This window comes from Balaenoptera acutorostrata, chromosome 2, assembly GCF_949987535.1.
Source record: "Balaenoptera acutorostrata chromosome 2, mBalAcu1.1, whole genome shotgun sequence".
Classification (NCBI taxonomy): domain Eukaryota; kingdom Metazoa; phylum Chordata; class Mammalia; order Artiodactyla; family Balaenopteridae; genus Balaenoptera; species Balaenoptera acutorostrata.
The window spans coordinates 15,298,554-15,315,722 of record NC_080065.1 but is presented as its reverse complement, the minus strand read 5'-3'; the positions used below and the strand labels follow the sequence as shown (position 1 = coordinate 15,315,722).

Sequence of the window (17,169 nt, the reverse complement as noted above, 5' to 3'; positions counted from 1 at the left end):
TGAGGGACTGGTCCCCTTCACAGCCAACCACGACAGACTGCTGAATGCCCGCTCTGGGCAACGGCACGTCCCTGTGTGCCTCCTGCCTACAGTTTTATCAGCCAGAGACGCAGACACCGGACGGCCGGCGCCAGGGGCGATGCGGAGGTAAAGTGCACAGCACTCCCTCTGAACTAGCGGTATCTAAAACATGCACCAGCATCAAGCGACATTCTCCAAGAGACGGGAGGGCCTATAAACATTTCATGCCAGAAGGAAAAGAACTAAGAGAAGGAGAAGCTGGAGATGCTGGGCCAAGAGGCCAGAAGTGAGGGGCCAGGTCCCGGCAGGGGGTGGAAATGAGCACAGGGCCAGGGCCAGGGCGGAGCGCTCAGAGCCTGCCCCCCGGCGGGTTTGCAAAGGAGGGAGGCCCGCAGAGAGGGGAGGCTGGGTGTCTGCGCGTGGCTCCCCAGGCCCTGGCAGAATGCACCCCTGGCACACGACTGGTGATTGGATGAAGACCAGAGGGAGGGAAACTGGGTGCAGATGCTTGCAAAGTGAGCAAAAGGTGTCTACATTTAAGGTTTTTGTTTTTTCATGCACAGTTCAGACTCGGGCTTAAGCACTTTCAATTTAAGGAAAAGAGGGCCAGGTACCCCTTAGAGTCCCAGGGTCAATGTGCCAAAGATGATAAGAAAGCAGCGAGACTCGGCCGGGGAACAGCGAGAGCTGACAGGCCCCTGGCCTTTCTCTGAACCAGGGGTAAAGGCAGTCCTCCCTCCACTCTGGGGCTCACCCTAGAAACCTCAAGACGCAAACGTGTCCTACAAAGAAAGTGTCTCCCTCTTGCTGCCCCGAGCCCCTGTGTTGACGGCTTTGATTGTCATCTTAGATCTGAAGAAGTAAGATTACCATGAAAAGATAGGGCGAGGGTCGCCACAGAAGGCACCACAGGAATTAGAGGGAGGGGTCAACAGGTGCTGGACTCACAGGAGGACACTCGGCAGGCCAGAGCCTTCACACTGGAACACGCTTGGGAAGGTGCAAGGCGTGGGCCAGGGCGGTCGAGCCCACGGTCACGGGTGAACTTGTTACTCGGGGCAGGAGTCTCCTCTGGGTTTGGTTGTTTGCAGTCCCGCCTCTTAGATTCATTGGTGCCTGAAGTCTTTGCTCAGAGGATCCAAATCTCACATCCATCCTCAAACCACATGGCTACAGCAGTAGCTTATCTTATGGAAAAATCAAGGGGAGATGGAACACATTTCCCACATTTCTTCTGCTACGAGAGGAAGGCAAAATATTTTCCAGCAACCTAAAGTAGGGACATCACACGTAATGCAGAAAAGAAAAATCCAGAGACCCATCCCGGTGCGGCAAGGCCGCTGAACACAGAGCCTCTTCCATCCCGCTTCTAAGATCGAGAATGCAGAAGGCTGGGTTGTCACTTTAACTTTACATACAGAGACTTTTTTACAGTGTAAAGGAGGTAACTTTTTAAAGGCATTTTCCCTGAACAGGACTGAAGTGCAGTTTGCTTTCTTATCCCATGACTCTATCTCACATCAGTTTCCAGGGTACAACTGAACCCTCTGTCATGTGAAATCCATGGACGCACCCACTCCTGCTTATTTTGGTGTTATAGATTTTGAGACTAAATCATTAGATGTATATTGATACTCTTCCTTTTATAATTGAAGGCTCTCTTTATTTCTAATAATGTTTTTATGCTTTCAAGTCTATTTGCTTAATACCAATATTCCTATACCAGTTTTCATTTGCTTATTATTTGCCTGGTGGATCTTCTTCTAACATTTTACATACTTTCAAAATTCCTGGGTATTTATGTTTTAGGTTTGCCCTTTGAAAACAATACACAGTATGATTTTTTAAAAACTATTCAATCAGAGAATCTTTCTTTTAACTAGTATAATCTATTTTGCATTTACTGTAATTACTGCTATTTGGGGACAAATTGCTACATCTTATTTTGTGATTTCCGACATGATTTTTGTTGTTCTCCTTTCTTTTGCTTCCACTAGACCCATTTTCCTGAGTTTTTACTTATCTGGTTTTCTGTATTTCTTTTCTCTTTATACTTATGGGAAGTGGTGCTTTCTATCCCTGCATTTAGTAGTCATTCAAAAACGCTCACACGCACCCCTGTCTTTACAAATCTAAGATAAGCAACACCTCCCGCCATCCCCTCAGGACACTTCTCCACCTTCTGTGTTCAAGCGCTCCGGGGCTTTGCTCCGTCCTGTTTTTAACTACCCCCCAATTCTACTGTCTTGTGTCTAAATGGTCAATCCTTTGATTTACAAACATATTTACCAATTTCTGTGCTCATTATTGACCTCAAGCCTTCCTTCTCATATTTCCTTTTTATTCATTAAATTAACTCATTCAACAAATACTGCTGAATGCTTAGCTGCACCATGCCAGCCTTGTTCTAGGCGCTAGTGACAGAGAAGTGAACAACACAAAATCCCTGCACTCGTGGAGTTTAAATTACAGTGGGTGCTTCCATTATTCTGACTAAACTACACACTTCAGTTCTCCTGTAAGTAAGTGAATGGTAAACTCTCTTGGTCTTGGTCTACATTTTATTCTCACTGTTCAATGATAGCTCCACTGGGTGTGGAATTTCGGGTTCAGAGTTCCTTTCCCTTAGGACTCCATCCCACTTTCTTCCAGAATCTGCAGTTACTGGTGAGAAGTCAGCTAAGAGTCATTCTCACGGTTGTGACTTTGTTATTTCTCTCTTCTTGTTGTTGAGACTCTGCCTTTGGTGTTCCTCTGTTTTACCATAATGTGTCTCAGTTTGGATTCATCCTACAATTTCTTTTTAAAACAACTTTTACCCTAGCTCCTACAGCTTTCACATATATATCATGGCATGGTAATCTCTCCCTCCTTCACTCCTCTTTCTTTCAAAACACAAAACAAAATGAAAGGCACATTTACCAATGTGGGAAAGACCTGGGCGAGATGCCATACATGACACTGTCACACACACCTTACTTTCTCTCCAGCAGCCCTCACTGTGCCTACTTTACAGGTAAAAAAGTTAACCTCAGAAAGGTTAAGAGACTTTTCCAAAGCCACACAGCTGGTGAGCATTACAGCCAACAATCCAACTCCACAAATCTCATGCTCTTAACAGACCACACCCCTGCCTCCTGCTTCTGAAGCACATGACTTTAAAAGAAATAGAAAAGGGAAAAGAAATGCTGGCTCATCATTACAGAAATTCAAGGACTGTTATTCTCTGATTATGAAATGGAATTTTACAAACTAGTCAACAGACACTTGTACAAAAAATATGGCAAAAATATCCAAGACATTTTTCTGTTTCAAGAACTTCACATTTACAAAAGGGTCAACTGTCTAAATCATCTTTCTGCCCAGGCAATGACAGCTTCATCTGAAATCTGAGCATTATCTCTGAATCACCTTCAAACGTACCTCATTAAAGCTTACTCAACAGAGATGGGGTTAAAACTGTAATTCAAAACCAACCACTTAGGTATTTATGGAAGAAAATAGTAAAAACCATTGTTTTACCTGTGCTACTTCTTCAAAATCTTCATGACGTTTCTGCAAAGCTCTGGCCCGATGGAGAGATTTCCCCACACCTGTATGTTTGCTCAGAAATGCTTCTCCATGGTTCTCAATCCAGTCCAGCACCTACAATGAAATACAGATATATATGCCATAAAAACCATGCCTGCCTCCATCAGTTTTAGGGCTCTCCATTAACGATACAGTCTCTTATCTGAATTCTATAAGAAACAAGAAACAAAGGAGAAAAAAAACTGGGAGCAACTGGACAGTAATCTAACACGTTGAGAATTACATCTTCTGTCAGCTTTCCCACCATGATTTTAATCACCTCTTACTTTAATAGTGCAAGTCTGTCCATATATAAATATTACATGCAATAATGATTAAATCTCACCTCAGTTTATGCATGACTGAGCCAACAAAACTGCCTAGGTTTTGTGTGAGACAGTGGTCATCAAGTCACAGAGGAGCAATTTAACTTAACATTTTTATAAGGCTCAAAGCTTCACAACTCAGACAATTCAAGTTTAACTACAGAGTTCATGTTTTTCTGTCTCTTCTAAAAGACTTGAAACGTGTAAGTAAAACCCAAGAAAACAAAACAGTTAAATGCCTCGGTCCTGGTCTTCGAGGATAATTTATTCTATAAACTAAGCTGCTGTGAAAGCTAAACATTCCATGAATTTAAATACATAAAAGTTCTTGCTAGTTGAAATCCACCACACTAAAGAAAAAGTAAAGCCGGGCAACCCAACAGTTTTAAGTCACAGCTGGGGCTGAGTAGTTCACTGGCTACTGTACTTGAGAAGTTGCAAAGTGCCGACATCATCAAACAACATATTTAAGACTACATCATATACACATTTGTCTCTTTCTGATGGAGAGGGGATAACCAGCAAAAAACTAAGTCAGTGACGTCTTTAGCCAGAAACTTTCGCTAAAAGATATTTAAATATCTGAAGACATCTGTTCATGTGTTGCAAAGTACTGAAGGCCACCTTGGATTCTGCAATTAGTAACCATGGTAACTAAGGATGCAGATCAAAACGATCTTGGACTAAAGACCTGCCTGGAGCCGCACAGCTAGGACAGTGGTCTAGAGGGCAACCTGGAAGGGGACCAGTCACAGCCCTCCACTAACTGCAAAATTAAGGGGGCCTTAGGGTGGGGACTGCAATGCACAGCTTGGGGAAGACAGTGGATAATACCGCAATAACTGTGTGCGGACAGGTGGGCACTAAATTTATCCGGTGATTGTTTCACAATGTACGCAAATGCCAAGTCACTACAGAGTACACCTGACACTAACCTAACACTGCACGTCAACTATATTTCACTTAAAGTAAATAAATACAAGGGGCGTTAATTTGAGGTTCATGGCTACAAAAGTGATCCCTTGCCCTTTGTTACCTCCGCCACTGAGAGATCAGTTGTGCTGACAGACATCTAGATAAAAAGAGGCAGCAGCTAAAGGCCTGTCCAGGGACAACCGGACTTGTTCTCTTCTGCTCCACACCAGTGACCTTCTGGTCTGACTGAGGGTCCTTTCTGCATAGGGCTTAGCGAAGTTAGTAGTGCATGTAAATAAAATGGCTTGCGAACTTGAATAAATCCCTGGTGGTCCTCTGTAAAGAGTCTTGTAGAATGAGCGGGTGTGTGTGTGTGTGTGTGTGTGTGTGTGTGTACACACACACACGCATGTCGGAGGACAGGGTGGGGTACAGAGGTCAAGCCTCGCAGCGGGTGCTCAGGCTAAAGGTACAGGCTTACCTTATTACCATAGTTCATTTCTGAACCCCTCTGTCAACACCACGCTCTGCCAGTCACCCGGGGTCACACTATCGAAGTGATTCCTACTGGATCCATTTGTATTCTGTCTGTCCACCTCCCAGTGCTTCTGAAAGCTCCCACTTTACCCTTCGTTTCTAGCCCCCTGCCCCACAGACATGGGGTAGCCTTTCTGAGCCGCAGCTTCCCGCCTGCTCAGTGGGGATAATAATGGGGGCCTGTGAGTTGTCAAGCACCTTAATATCCTGGCGTGGCAGGTATACAGCACACAAGCCATCCCCACCCACAAACTGTCACCAGAGACAGCTTCCATCTAATGTCAAGCTCTTTGGTAGCACAGGCTATGAATATTCCATTGCTTTTTAACCAGTGCACTTAGTACATTATTTTTCTTTCTTGAGATTAAAAAGAGAGAGAGAGACCTTCAGTATCACCATTAGTAGGTAATACCACATTCACCACCTGATATCAAGCTGCTGTTTATATGACAGTCTCTTAGTACATATTACAGAACACAGGTCCTGTCTCACTCCTAAAGAAATGCCCAATGACAATTTCAAGATGTCTCAACTTCAAAGAATGGATACAGTTAACGGAATGTGCCTTTGGGTATGAGGCCAGCACCAGGCAGAAGACCAGGATCAACTATATTAAGCTTGAAAAGAGTTGAGAGATACGTAAGTGACACCTATGCCACCGTCCACTTGCCTATCAGATCTGCATGAAAGACTAGGAGACTCTTTTTTTAAACTACAGCTACAGTATCTGTTGTATATTCCTCAACATCGTGTAAAAAGAAAAATCGAGGTTTGGTAAACAGCAAACCTGATGAGTACTGATGACTCAATACAGACTTGAAGTAAGGGTACAATTTCAAAAAGTAAAAGACAAATACTATTTGGTATAAAGAGCTGGCGAGAGCAAAATATAGTCTTTTTAAAAAAATAAGAATTTGTTTTCTCAAGCCCAAGAAAAGTTGCTTAAGAAAGCATAAGTTGGAAATAAAAGCTATTATGAACCAACCACTCAGGGTTACAAATGGGTTACAATTTTTCTTTTATTAGTGGTTCCTTTTCACAGAATTGTAAATACCTAGTGAAATTATATTTCCAACAAACATGGAAGTAATTCAAAGAAGACTGTACAAATTCCAAGCACTTTTTAAAAACAGTCGCAGACAATTATGAAATCTAGCTCATATTCAAAACCAAACTTTCCCACGAGGCTTTTGCTTCTCGTTACAACTGAGAATGTTTGCCAGATTGCCAGGGAATCCTGAATGAATGTACCTGCCCAAGGAGCATTTGAAAGACAAGCTTGTGGAACCTTTCCATTTAAAACATAAAAATATTTGCAAGTCAGGGGCTCCATCAAGCTAGTCCAGCCGGCCCCCTCCCTGACTCAGCCGTGGTGGCAGCTGCCCTCTCCCTGCCTCGTGACCTTCACCTGAGGAACAACTTGCTCTCTGCAGCCGGCTCAAGGAAAAAGGGCAGAAGCCGGTCCTTCCCACGGGCACCTGGTTCACAGGCAGAACAAGGCTGGGAGGCCGACAGCGCCCCCTCCCTGTTCGGGGAATGTGGGGCAGGCTCGCTCCTCTGTGCATCAGTGTCCTCTAACAGGCACCAGGATCGCCCCAAGGTCAAGGTCGCTCCAAAGTGAGCCACCAAGACTTAAAACACAGATAACTTGTCTCAGCATCTAAGACGTCAGCTGTGCAGACAGTCTCACAGATTGTTTAGCTCCCTGTCTGTAATGTAATTATGAGATTGAACGTGACGATGGCAGTATGATGATGCCCACCTCTTAACGAATAATTGCGCTGCTGTCTGAGCACCTGCTATTGAAGCCGGCCCTGACGTACACTACGCCACCAGTCCTCACGGAGAGCGGGGTGCGGGCACGTCGTGACTCTGTTTCACACGTGAAGACACAGGACCAACGGCCACCAAGTGGAAGAGCCAGGCTGCGGACCTGGACCCAGGAAGCAGGGTCCATTCTCCTAACCTCTAGTCTCCACTGCCTCTTCAAGTCGGCACAGCTGACACACAGGTGGCAAACTGAGGACGGAAAGAGCTGCTTTGCTTCAGAACAGTTCAGGTTATTGGGTAAATGACCTCTGATGAAGTGACACTATTATAATAGACAGCAAAATGGGGGGAGGTGAACCGGCAAACACCACCACGCCTCAGGAACTGGCCACTGTTGCCTTTTCTACCCTCACTCATGTGGCCGGTTCTGGCCATCCTGTACAGTCTATCTCTAAACTAATTTTCTGCCATAAGCCCCTACTACCTAATATTCACTATGCTTTGTGGATTAATATTTCTAAGTAATTACTATTTAAGAACTTACAACTAAATACTAAACCCTTGTCAGAGAGGAGACATTCTCAAGGGCCTATGTGTCAACAACATGCAATATAAAGACCAATGTAATGACATTCTCCTTTGAAAATGCAGAGGTGTTTATTTCAAATACTTACTAGAACAGCCTTCTATCATCACCATGCACCACGTCATTGCCTCTGGCATCATTTACTGAGAAATTATTCTGTGCTGTGCTTGAGAGGGCAATACAGGTCCATAACCCCTTATCCACAAAAAGCTAAAAACAGCTCTGAAATTCCAAATTTTTTTCAAAACTTGGTCACAAAAAGTCATTGGCGATAAGACCTGACCTGAGGCTACTAACAGTCTTTACTGACCCCTTTGGTGTGAGTCCTTGAACGTCTGGCTGCAGAAATCTCCATGTGCTTGATTACGGGGGGCTGCCCAGACCTCACCAGAGTGTGTACCACAGTGTACACACACTGTTCTCTTTCTCAGCTCTGAGAGATTCTTAATTCCAAAACATAGTTGTCCCAAGGGCTACAAATAAGACAGTAGACTTTTATTATTATCTCTATTAAGCAAGAACTGGACGCTCCGGAAAGTTAAGAGCCCGGGAAAGAACACCTAGTAAAAAAGAGAAACAAACACAGGACTTCAAGACTCCAAACATAGGCTCCTACCCCTCATTATATTGTGTTACTTTATGAAATGTAAATACTATATGAAAACCTTTAAAATATTTCTAACATTAGAGTTCCAGCGCTAAGATTTACTGTTTGTAAAAACTAGACCAGACCTCTGACATAAAACCACCAAGAGCACATTAAGCTTATCTATTTTTACTGGGAACTTTGCATGCAAATGGTATTCAGGGAAAGCATACAAACATCTGTCAATTTTAGTTACTGTTTTAAAGAGACAAGGCCTAGTGAATCAGTGTTTTCTGTCACAATAATGAGAGTTCTGCTAAGTCAGGGGTCCTCAACCCTGTTAAGACCCAGGCCGCACAGCAGGAGGTGAGCGGCGGGCAAGCGAGCGAAGCTTCATCTGCGGCTTCCCATGGCTCGCATTACCGCCTGACCATCCCCACCCGCTCCAGTCCATGCAAAAAAACTGTCTTCCACGAAGCCGGTCCCTGGTACCAAAAAGGTTGGGGACCGCTGCTCTAAGTCACATTTTAAGCACACAAAAATGAAACAATTAACTCTGCTGATTCTATATTCAGTTTTAAAAACTACGGTTACATGAAACCAATGAAAAACAAAGGTAATTCTAAAATATTCTGAATTTGTTCTTTGTTATATAAAATCAGATTTTCTAGTGGCAAAATATGAATTTCCTCCCAGCCCTACCCTAGATTCCCTATAAAACCAAAACTAACCCAGTTTCACTTACTTTAGTTACTTCCTTGTTCAACAGGCTGGCTGTTATTTAAATCATCAGGATACCAATCTAGAAATGGACACATATTATGGTTCTAGTTCTGCTTTTAAATAAGTGCTCCTGACAGAAGCATTTAGGTCAGAGCTTTCTTGATGATCAAATCAATGCTATTTTAGTGATTATAACAAAGGATGACCGAACAACTAAGCCACATCATTTGAAATTTGCTAAACTCAAACGGGGGACCAAAAAGGAGGCCTGCTCTTCGACAACATAACTTTTATTAAAGGCCAGTGTTTCAGCCACTGCCGCAAGGAGGACATCCAGTATTATGCTGTTAATGACACTTCATCACGAAGCTAAGAATCAGAAGTGAGGGAACCCACACACCCCTGCCGTCTTCGCCTGCCTGACACTTTCTTCCCCAGCGCTCAGAGCGTACTTTACTCCTGAAGCTGGCCTCCTAGTCACGCTCTTCCCTTTCCAGTGGAGGCCAGGCTACGCCATCAGCTGCTCAGAGAAGAACACGAAGCTGTGAGCTGGGAATAGCTGGGCTCGGGACCGCTGGGGGCTGGGAGTCAGCGCCCTCTCTCCCTTGCGGCCTCCGTTTCCCCTCATCCACTCCTAAGGTGAATGCAAACAGTGAGTGAGAAAGTAAAATGTGAAGAAATTTAAAAAGTCTCCTTCAGTAGCTATTTTCCTTTGCAGTGATGGGCAACTGCAGCTTCTATGAAAGCCCCTTCCCGGAGCCTGAGAAGCCCCACTTAAATATTCCTTCTTAAGTAAGACGTCAATTTGACTCTTTGATTAGCTCAGAGTGAAGCATTCTCCCCAGGTCAAGAGCAGTGACGCAGTTAAAACCCACTAGGCTTCCTGCAGCTTTGGCCAAGACGCTCGAGTTTTTGGAGTCTGGGGTTTTTTAACCTGGAAAATGAGGGGCTTGGCCTGACGTGATCACAAGGGCCTCTGGCTCTAAATTCTGTAAAGTGCGTGGCATAACATTTACAGTGAAATGAAACAGACACAAAATTCCACACGCATCTGTGGGCTCTTGGGGACTGAGTGAAGAAAGAGTAACGTTCTAGGTCCAGCATTCACCGCTGCCTGACAGTAACGACTATCTCCACCCACACATTTCTTCTCTCCAGTGGAGCCAAGAACTCTCCATTTCTTCAATCATTGTATTTCAAAATTAGAATTAAGTTTGTTCTAAAAATATAATCACTCTTTTTTTAAAATTTATTTTATTTATTTGTTTTTGACTGCGTTGGGTCTTTGTTGCTACGCGCGGGCTTTCTCTAGTTGCCGCGAGCAGGGGCTACTCTTTGTTGCGGTGCACGGGTTTCTCGTTGCGGTGGCTTCTCTTGTTGCAGAGCACGGCTCTAGGCACGTGGGCTTCAGGAGTTGTGGCTCGCGGGCTTAGTTGCTCCGCGGCATGTGAGAATCTTCCTGAACTAGGGCTCAAACCCTGTCCCCTGCATTGGCAGGTGGATTCTTAACCACTGCGCCACCAGGAAAGCCCCTACTCTTTTTTTAACTTTTTATTTTATATTGGACTATAGTTGATTAATGATGTTGTGACAGTTTCAGGTGTACAGCAAAGTGCTTCAGTTATACATATACCTGTCTCTATTCTTTTTCAAATTCTTTTTCCATTTAGGTTGGTACATAATATTGAGCAGAGTTCCCTATGCTACACAGCAGGTCCTTGTTGGTTATCCATTTTAAATGTAGTAGTGTGTACACGTCAATCCCAAAGTCCCTATCTCCTCCCCCACCCCCATAACCAGAAGTTCCTTCTCTAAGTCTGTGAGTCTGTTTCTGTTTGGTAAGTAAGTTCATTTGTATCATTTCTTTTCAGATTCCACATATAAGCAACAGATATTCTTTCTCTGTCTAACTTACTTCACTCAGTACGATAATCTGTAGGTCCATTCACGTTACTGCAAATGGCATTATTTCATTCTTTTTAACGGCTGAGTAATATTCCATTGTATTATGTACCACATCTTCTAATTACTCATAATACGGAAATACATTTTTTTTTAAAAAATGGTTTCTAGAACATTTCAAAGTACACTAAACCTAATGCTCACTTGGAAAAAGATGCTATTTAAAAAACCTCAGTCAAGTTACACACAGCAAACATATGATACAGAACACCAAATGCCCTGTGTTGCAAGAGCTCCTTCTGCTTAACTCCCATGAGAGCACAGGAAAGGCCAGGAGCGTGTGCTCCACACACACTTTCTTGGTTGGAAGGGAGCCTGGGCGAAATCAGGGAAGAAGGGCTCAGAAGGAGGCTGGCAGGCTTCTAAACTTTTACACCATCCATCCATCCATCCATCCATCTTCCAAAAAAATTTAAATCACTTCTCCTGGTATTACCGTAGTTTTAATTACATAAGTACATTAACTTTCTTAAGGAAAACAAAGAACCTTAGGATGGGAGGGAGGGAGGGAGGGAGGAAAGGAGGTAAGTAGGTTACTATTCATATAGTCTCACCTTGGATACTCCCATCACACCCCAACCAAACCATCACTCTACCAACACGGGTTAACACCTTTAGCAATTTTCTAAACTTTTAAAAATTACTTTTCTCATTCTTAATTTGGAAATAAGTATAAAATAGTCCAAAGTTGTCCAAGAAAAATCTTAATATGTCTAGATGTTATCTAGGAAACACGTCCAGACTTATGTATACCTTAAGTCTAGCTACTGAACTATAGAAATACACATACACACATGCATGCATGCATGCGGTCTTCCCTGTCAGCTAATCCCTGGGCACTTTCCTCTTAGGGGACCCTGGCAATTCGGCTGACACTCAACAATGGGGAGACCAAGCTGCCTGGGGCTTGTTCTTGGCTCTGTCCACTCCTGGTCATCCCGACCCCTGAGTGAATGTGTCCTCGACGTCCCATCCCACTGGCTCACAGCGCCAGCTCCCACGCCCTGCATTCCTGTATTGCATCCACTGTGGGGAAGAGATGCGTCCCTTTTCCCACCCTTTTAACCCCACCATTGAGCTGTCGGCTCCTTCCGAGCTGCGGTTACTAAGATTACTCTGACAGTCAAGTCTCTTCTCTGTTTCTATGACAAAAGGTAATGAAAGTTGGCTCCAGATCCACCAGAGAGGTCAATAGTTAGCCTCTATCTGCTCCCAGCAGGTTCCCAATCCCTAATCAAACACTCGCCCTGCAGTACTCCCTAATTCTAACTGAGAAGCTCTCAGAAAAGATGGCCATTTTCTATCCATTCTTATCAGGAGGCACAATAAGATCTGTGAGCCTGGGAATGTAAACAGAAGAGAGCGTTAAATCACTACATAGTGAGGGCTGTATAATGACCCTGAGGAGAAAACCCCATCCTTCGGACTTAAATTAATGAGCACAGGACAAATGAGGTTCCGGAACCTTCCCGTAAGAGCTAGGTCCAGTGTAGGTGGAACCTCTGGGTCAGCCATCACCGAGGGATGACTTTTACTGGCAAATGGCTAACAGCCTAGGACCCAAGGCAGAACTGTAAAATAGCTTCTCTGTGGACCTGAAACCCATTTCTTTATGTTCAAGTGGCCAAAATCTTTAATATTTTAAAGATCTCACACATTGGCAAAATTCCCAGGCAATGAAATTACCCCTTCCTTCCTCAGCCACCCCTAACTCCCCAACCTTAATCAAAGCTCCTGGTCCCTTCATGAAGATCTCCCAGTTAGATGACTTCATTCCAAGGTAGGGCCAATCCTCCCCCATTCCAGAATAAACAAAGAGACTAACTCCAAATAATCTTTAATTAGCAAAATTGGGGAATTCCTTAAATTTCTTCATCTACTCATTCATTCATTCATTCATTCATTCAGCAACTACTGAGCATCTACTATCCCAGACGCTTGGGAAACACCAGAGAATAAAACACAGACCACTGCCCCATGGACCTTAAGTTCTGCCCTCCAGGACTCCCCGCTGACTTGCACGTTGGTCCACGGTGGGGCCCGAGCCTGTCTCTTCACCTGGAATCTTGCTCTCACACCACACTTGTCATCCTGCAACCAGAGCAATCTTTCCAACACGAGTGCATCCTGTCATCTACTCATGCAGCATCAAGTCAAAACACACGGCCTACGGGTTTGAACTCAATGTGGTGAAACGGGGAAAACACTAACCCCTCCACCACAGGCTGGCCGAGAGCACTAAGAGAGGAAGGAAACATTCACGGCGCTCAGGTTCGCTATGTCCCCTCAATGTGTCCCAAAGCTCACAGAAACAACTCCCAAGCCTTCATTGCGGAGGTCGTCCTTCCAGACCTGCACCAGCTCAGGGTCCACACTCCCAGCTGTCCACTCCGGGCACCCGCTGCTCAGGACAGGCCCCGCCCGTTGTGTCTCCACCGTCCCCGCAAGCCCTGTTGCACAATCCTCAACCTCCTGGCTTTCCAGCCACCCGTCAAAGACCAGCGGAAACCTGCATCTCCCAGGAGGGCTTTCCTGGCACCCTGGCAATTGTGACTTGCACCTCTGTTACAGGAGCCTTCATCTTCCTCATAAGCTGCAGCCTCGATGTTTGAGGGTACGGGCAAGGCCCCCTGGAACCCCCAAATCTGCACAAGTCATTACAGCACAGACATGTCCCCTCAGATGGCATGTGCAAGGCAGGCAGACCACACCGACGAGGGCGGCTAGTTTTATTCACTCCCTCATGTGGGCAGCACCTCAACAGGCATGACTCAAACTCATGCCTGGGCAAAATCACACCTCACAACAACCAAAGACACACACGCCAACTCTGAGCATGTTACGGGCTCATTTATGAGGCTATTAAACCATCCACTCTCACTAGGCTGTAATCCCTCGAGAAAAGGAAGGTTGAGCTCGTCAACATATTCACCTCTGTGCCTCTCGGAATACCACACATTCAATTTGAGATATTTGGAAAAAAAAGAATGAAGTGTGGACGAGAAGAATCTAGAGTGGACTAGATTTGCTTGACCATTTTTGCAGAATATTAGCTAACGGCCCAACACCAACCTGGAAGGAGTTTTTCCAAGAGCTAAGTCTGTGAGGGTGAAGGGCTATGGGGGGGGCGGCCAGAGGCTTTTTTAGGAGAAGGTCTCCTTGTCTGAGGGGCTTCTTTGGGGGGAGTCAGCCTGCTTCAGGAAAGCAGATTTCCGGGGCCCATTCACCTCACCCAACATGTGGGAGCAGCTAAATCCCAGCAGCCCAAGAGGCAGGCAGACTGCACCGGTGAGCAGGAGAACGGGTTTGATGGCGTCCTGCTATGGACTGCTTCCAAAACGGTCATCTCGTGTGAACGAGTGCAGCAGGGATAAATTATGCTGTTAGAGTAAACTAAAGCATACCCTAAACTGGAAAACACCGCTTGGCAGTAAGACAACTCTTCATTCACTAACTCAACCAAACATCCACTGGGGGTTGCTCTAACAGTAAACAAAAGGCAATGGGAATAGGTATATTATTTGACCACCAAGAAATAGGACAAATGGCATTAATTTTATTTTTAAGCTAACGATGACCAAGGTTAAGGCTATCCAGTAGGCAGGACATGTGTTTGGGCAAGTCTCCGGCAAGTCTTCCTACCACCCGCGCCACCCAACCTTTGATTTGGACCCGTGCTCAGTGCTCTGGGACGGCAGCTTCACACCCCCTACCCCACAGCGCCTGACTCCTATCCAAAACACTGTCCATCCAGAAATTACGAAATTGCCTTTGCTTGTTATGAAAAAAACCACTAACCGCTAAACCAAAATTACGCGTCTTAAAAATGAAATCCCCCATGCCATCCCCCCAGCCCTCCCTTCCTCAAGGGCACGTGCTATTAATGGTCTCACATCTTTTCTTTCAAGTATTTTTCCACAGACAAGCATACACTCTTCTTGGAGGGCTGTCTTCACAAGAATGCCATCATCCTTACCTCTTTTGTGGTAAGCTGCTTTTCTTTTTCCTCAGTATTTACAGATGCCTTTTCACGACCCAAAGCAGCCAAACAAAAACCACTTGTGGTATCTCTAATTGGCTTATTATGTTTCTGTGGAGTTTGATTGTTTTTATCTTTACAAATTTATCTTCTGCTGACAACATCTTTCTAAAGTACTATTTTCTTTTCCTCACTTATCCTCAGCTTACCTTTCCTCCTTTATGCTCAAGATGGCAAAATTTTTCCCTGTGTGTGATTAATTTCTTGAGTTTCAGAAACACAGTTTCAGTTCTGACATCCTAAGGACTCCTCCTAAGCAAAGTGTTTGCTTTGCTTAATCTTATCAACTTCGCTCCTGGCTTCACAAGCTGACAGAGCAGTTTCCCCTTTGCATAATGAGTCCAAACCATTCCCGATCATTTAGTCGGCAAACTGTTTCCCTTAAACAGCAATTATTATTTCTTCAGAATGCTAATAGGGCCATAGACTGCAAAACACTCTCTCCTGCCGACATCCAACCCCGTTCTGGCTCTTGAGAAAAAAAATTAACAGCTTAAAGAACTGGCCTCGTAATTATCAAAATTACCTTTCTACCTATAAAAATTAATGTTTGCTGTTTTCAAATGCAAGCACAGTAAGTACCTGGCACCAAACTAGATGATTTTCTCATCAGCTTGCTCCCAAAGGCTTCCTCTTCTGACGTGAGCAGCCCAGTGGCTTATTCTTATGTGACTGGGCGCCCCAAGGAGCCGTGAGAGCTGGGGGGAGAAAAGGGGGGGCCCAGCTGCTGCTCCAGACCCAAGTCCAGAAAGTGTGCTGGCCCGTGGACACATAATGAACAGCTGATCCAAGGGATACGGAGGTAGGGGGGGGGAATCCTTTAATAATTACATTTAAGCTATTAACATTCCACACTTTGTGACAGTTTTTGGACAATTAAGAAAAACTGATATTGGTGCTTTCAACCTCACAATTTCAGTTCTCACAGTAACTTCTAGACCTTGACTCCTCCATCTTCTTTCCCTGGCAATTACCTTCTTCGACAAAAACAACATCGTAAAGATGCGTGCACAGTATCAAAATGATTATTCCTATGGCGCTTTGTACATGCAACCTTCAGAGAAGTCAAAAACCATCAGTAAAATCAAAGCATACTATGTGAAAATTAAAAATTATAGAGCAATTAAAAGGATCTGGAACTCACCAGATTCCCATTACTAGAAGAATGATGATCAGTGCATATGGAGGACCTACGTGTCGTCAGGACACGGCACGACTTCCACGCCTCCGTCCATCCGGCAGACAACCCGCTCAGCGGCAGGTGATACTCGGCAGAGCGCAGTCTGAGCCTCTACCTGTCTAAGCAATGCTCCCGGACTCTGGGACACCCAGGGAGGGGACGTAGGCTCTGTTCCCGACCCATCACTGTGGCTTCACGCCAACTCCCCTGGATGCCACGGGCTTCCCTGCACTCCCAGAATTCCTCATCCAGACTGACACCTCATCCACACCCTTGCTTTCTCCTCTGTTTTAGGGCAAAGACACAACTTTTATCTTATTTATTACTAAAGCTATATCATATTTCATAAGCTCCCACAGCGTTAATCCTCAAAACCCTGGAAGCAGGACAATCTTCCGTATTTCGTAACAAGGAAATAAATGGTATTGGGACTGGGCTTACTCTTATTTTTGTAATAGCAATAAAGATGTCAACTGCTTAGAAATGAATGACTGTAAAAGCCCATTTTTCATTAATCAGACGACTATCTATTAAGCCCCACTGTGCCCCTCGGACTGCACTATCCACCAAATGGGGAGAGAAGCATGATTAGCTTATTATTAAATAACTGGAGAGCAGACAAATCTTAAACTGTAACAGCACCTCAGTATAAGCACCAGAGTAAATCATTCTCACAAATAAACATAACTAAGGATGACCTGTTTCAAGAACAAAACAGAGGGGCTCCGGGTTAGGCGCTGCATCATCTCCTGTGTTCCAGGCCTATTAGCTCGTGGCAGGCAGCAGCCTGAACACACATTCTCGAAGCGCCGCTTTCACTCATGGTAAGAAAGAAGATGTGCACGTGTGTGTGTGTGGTGTGTGCGTGCGTGTCTGTGTGTGTTTCTCTCTCCCAACTGGCCTAGCTTATTTTCATCAGCACAGACGGGCCCCCTATGACGATACACTCACCTA

General features: G+C 44.8%; 1 protein-coding gene across 8 annotated transcripts in view; it reads right to left on the bottom strand.

Moving 5' to 3' along the window:
- The window catches only part of TRIO (trio Rho guanine nucleotide exchange factor), a 376,190-nt gene that overhangs the window by 167,438 nt on the left and 191,583 nt on the right, over positions 1–17,169 (bottom strand). For all 8 annotated transcript variants that reach the window (XM_057540126.1, XM_057540127.1, XM_057540124.1 and 5 more), the window contains exon 10: positions 3,544–3,666. In XM_057540126.1, coding sequence (XP_057396109.1) covers positions 3,544–3,666 — 123 coding nt within the window. The remainder of the gene's footprint in view (positions 1–3,543; positions 3,667–17,169) is intronic.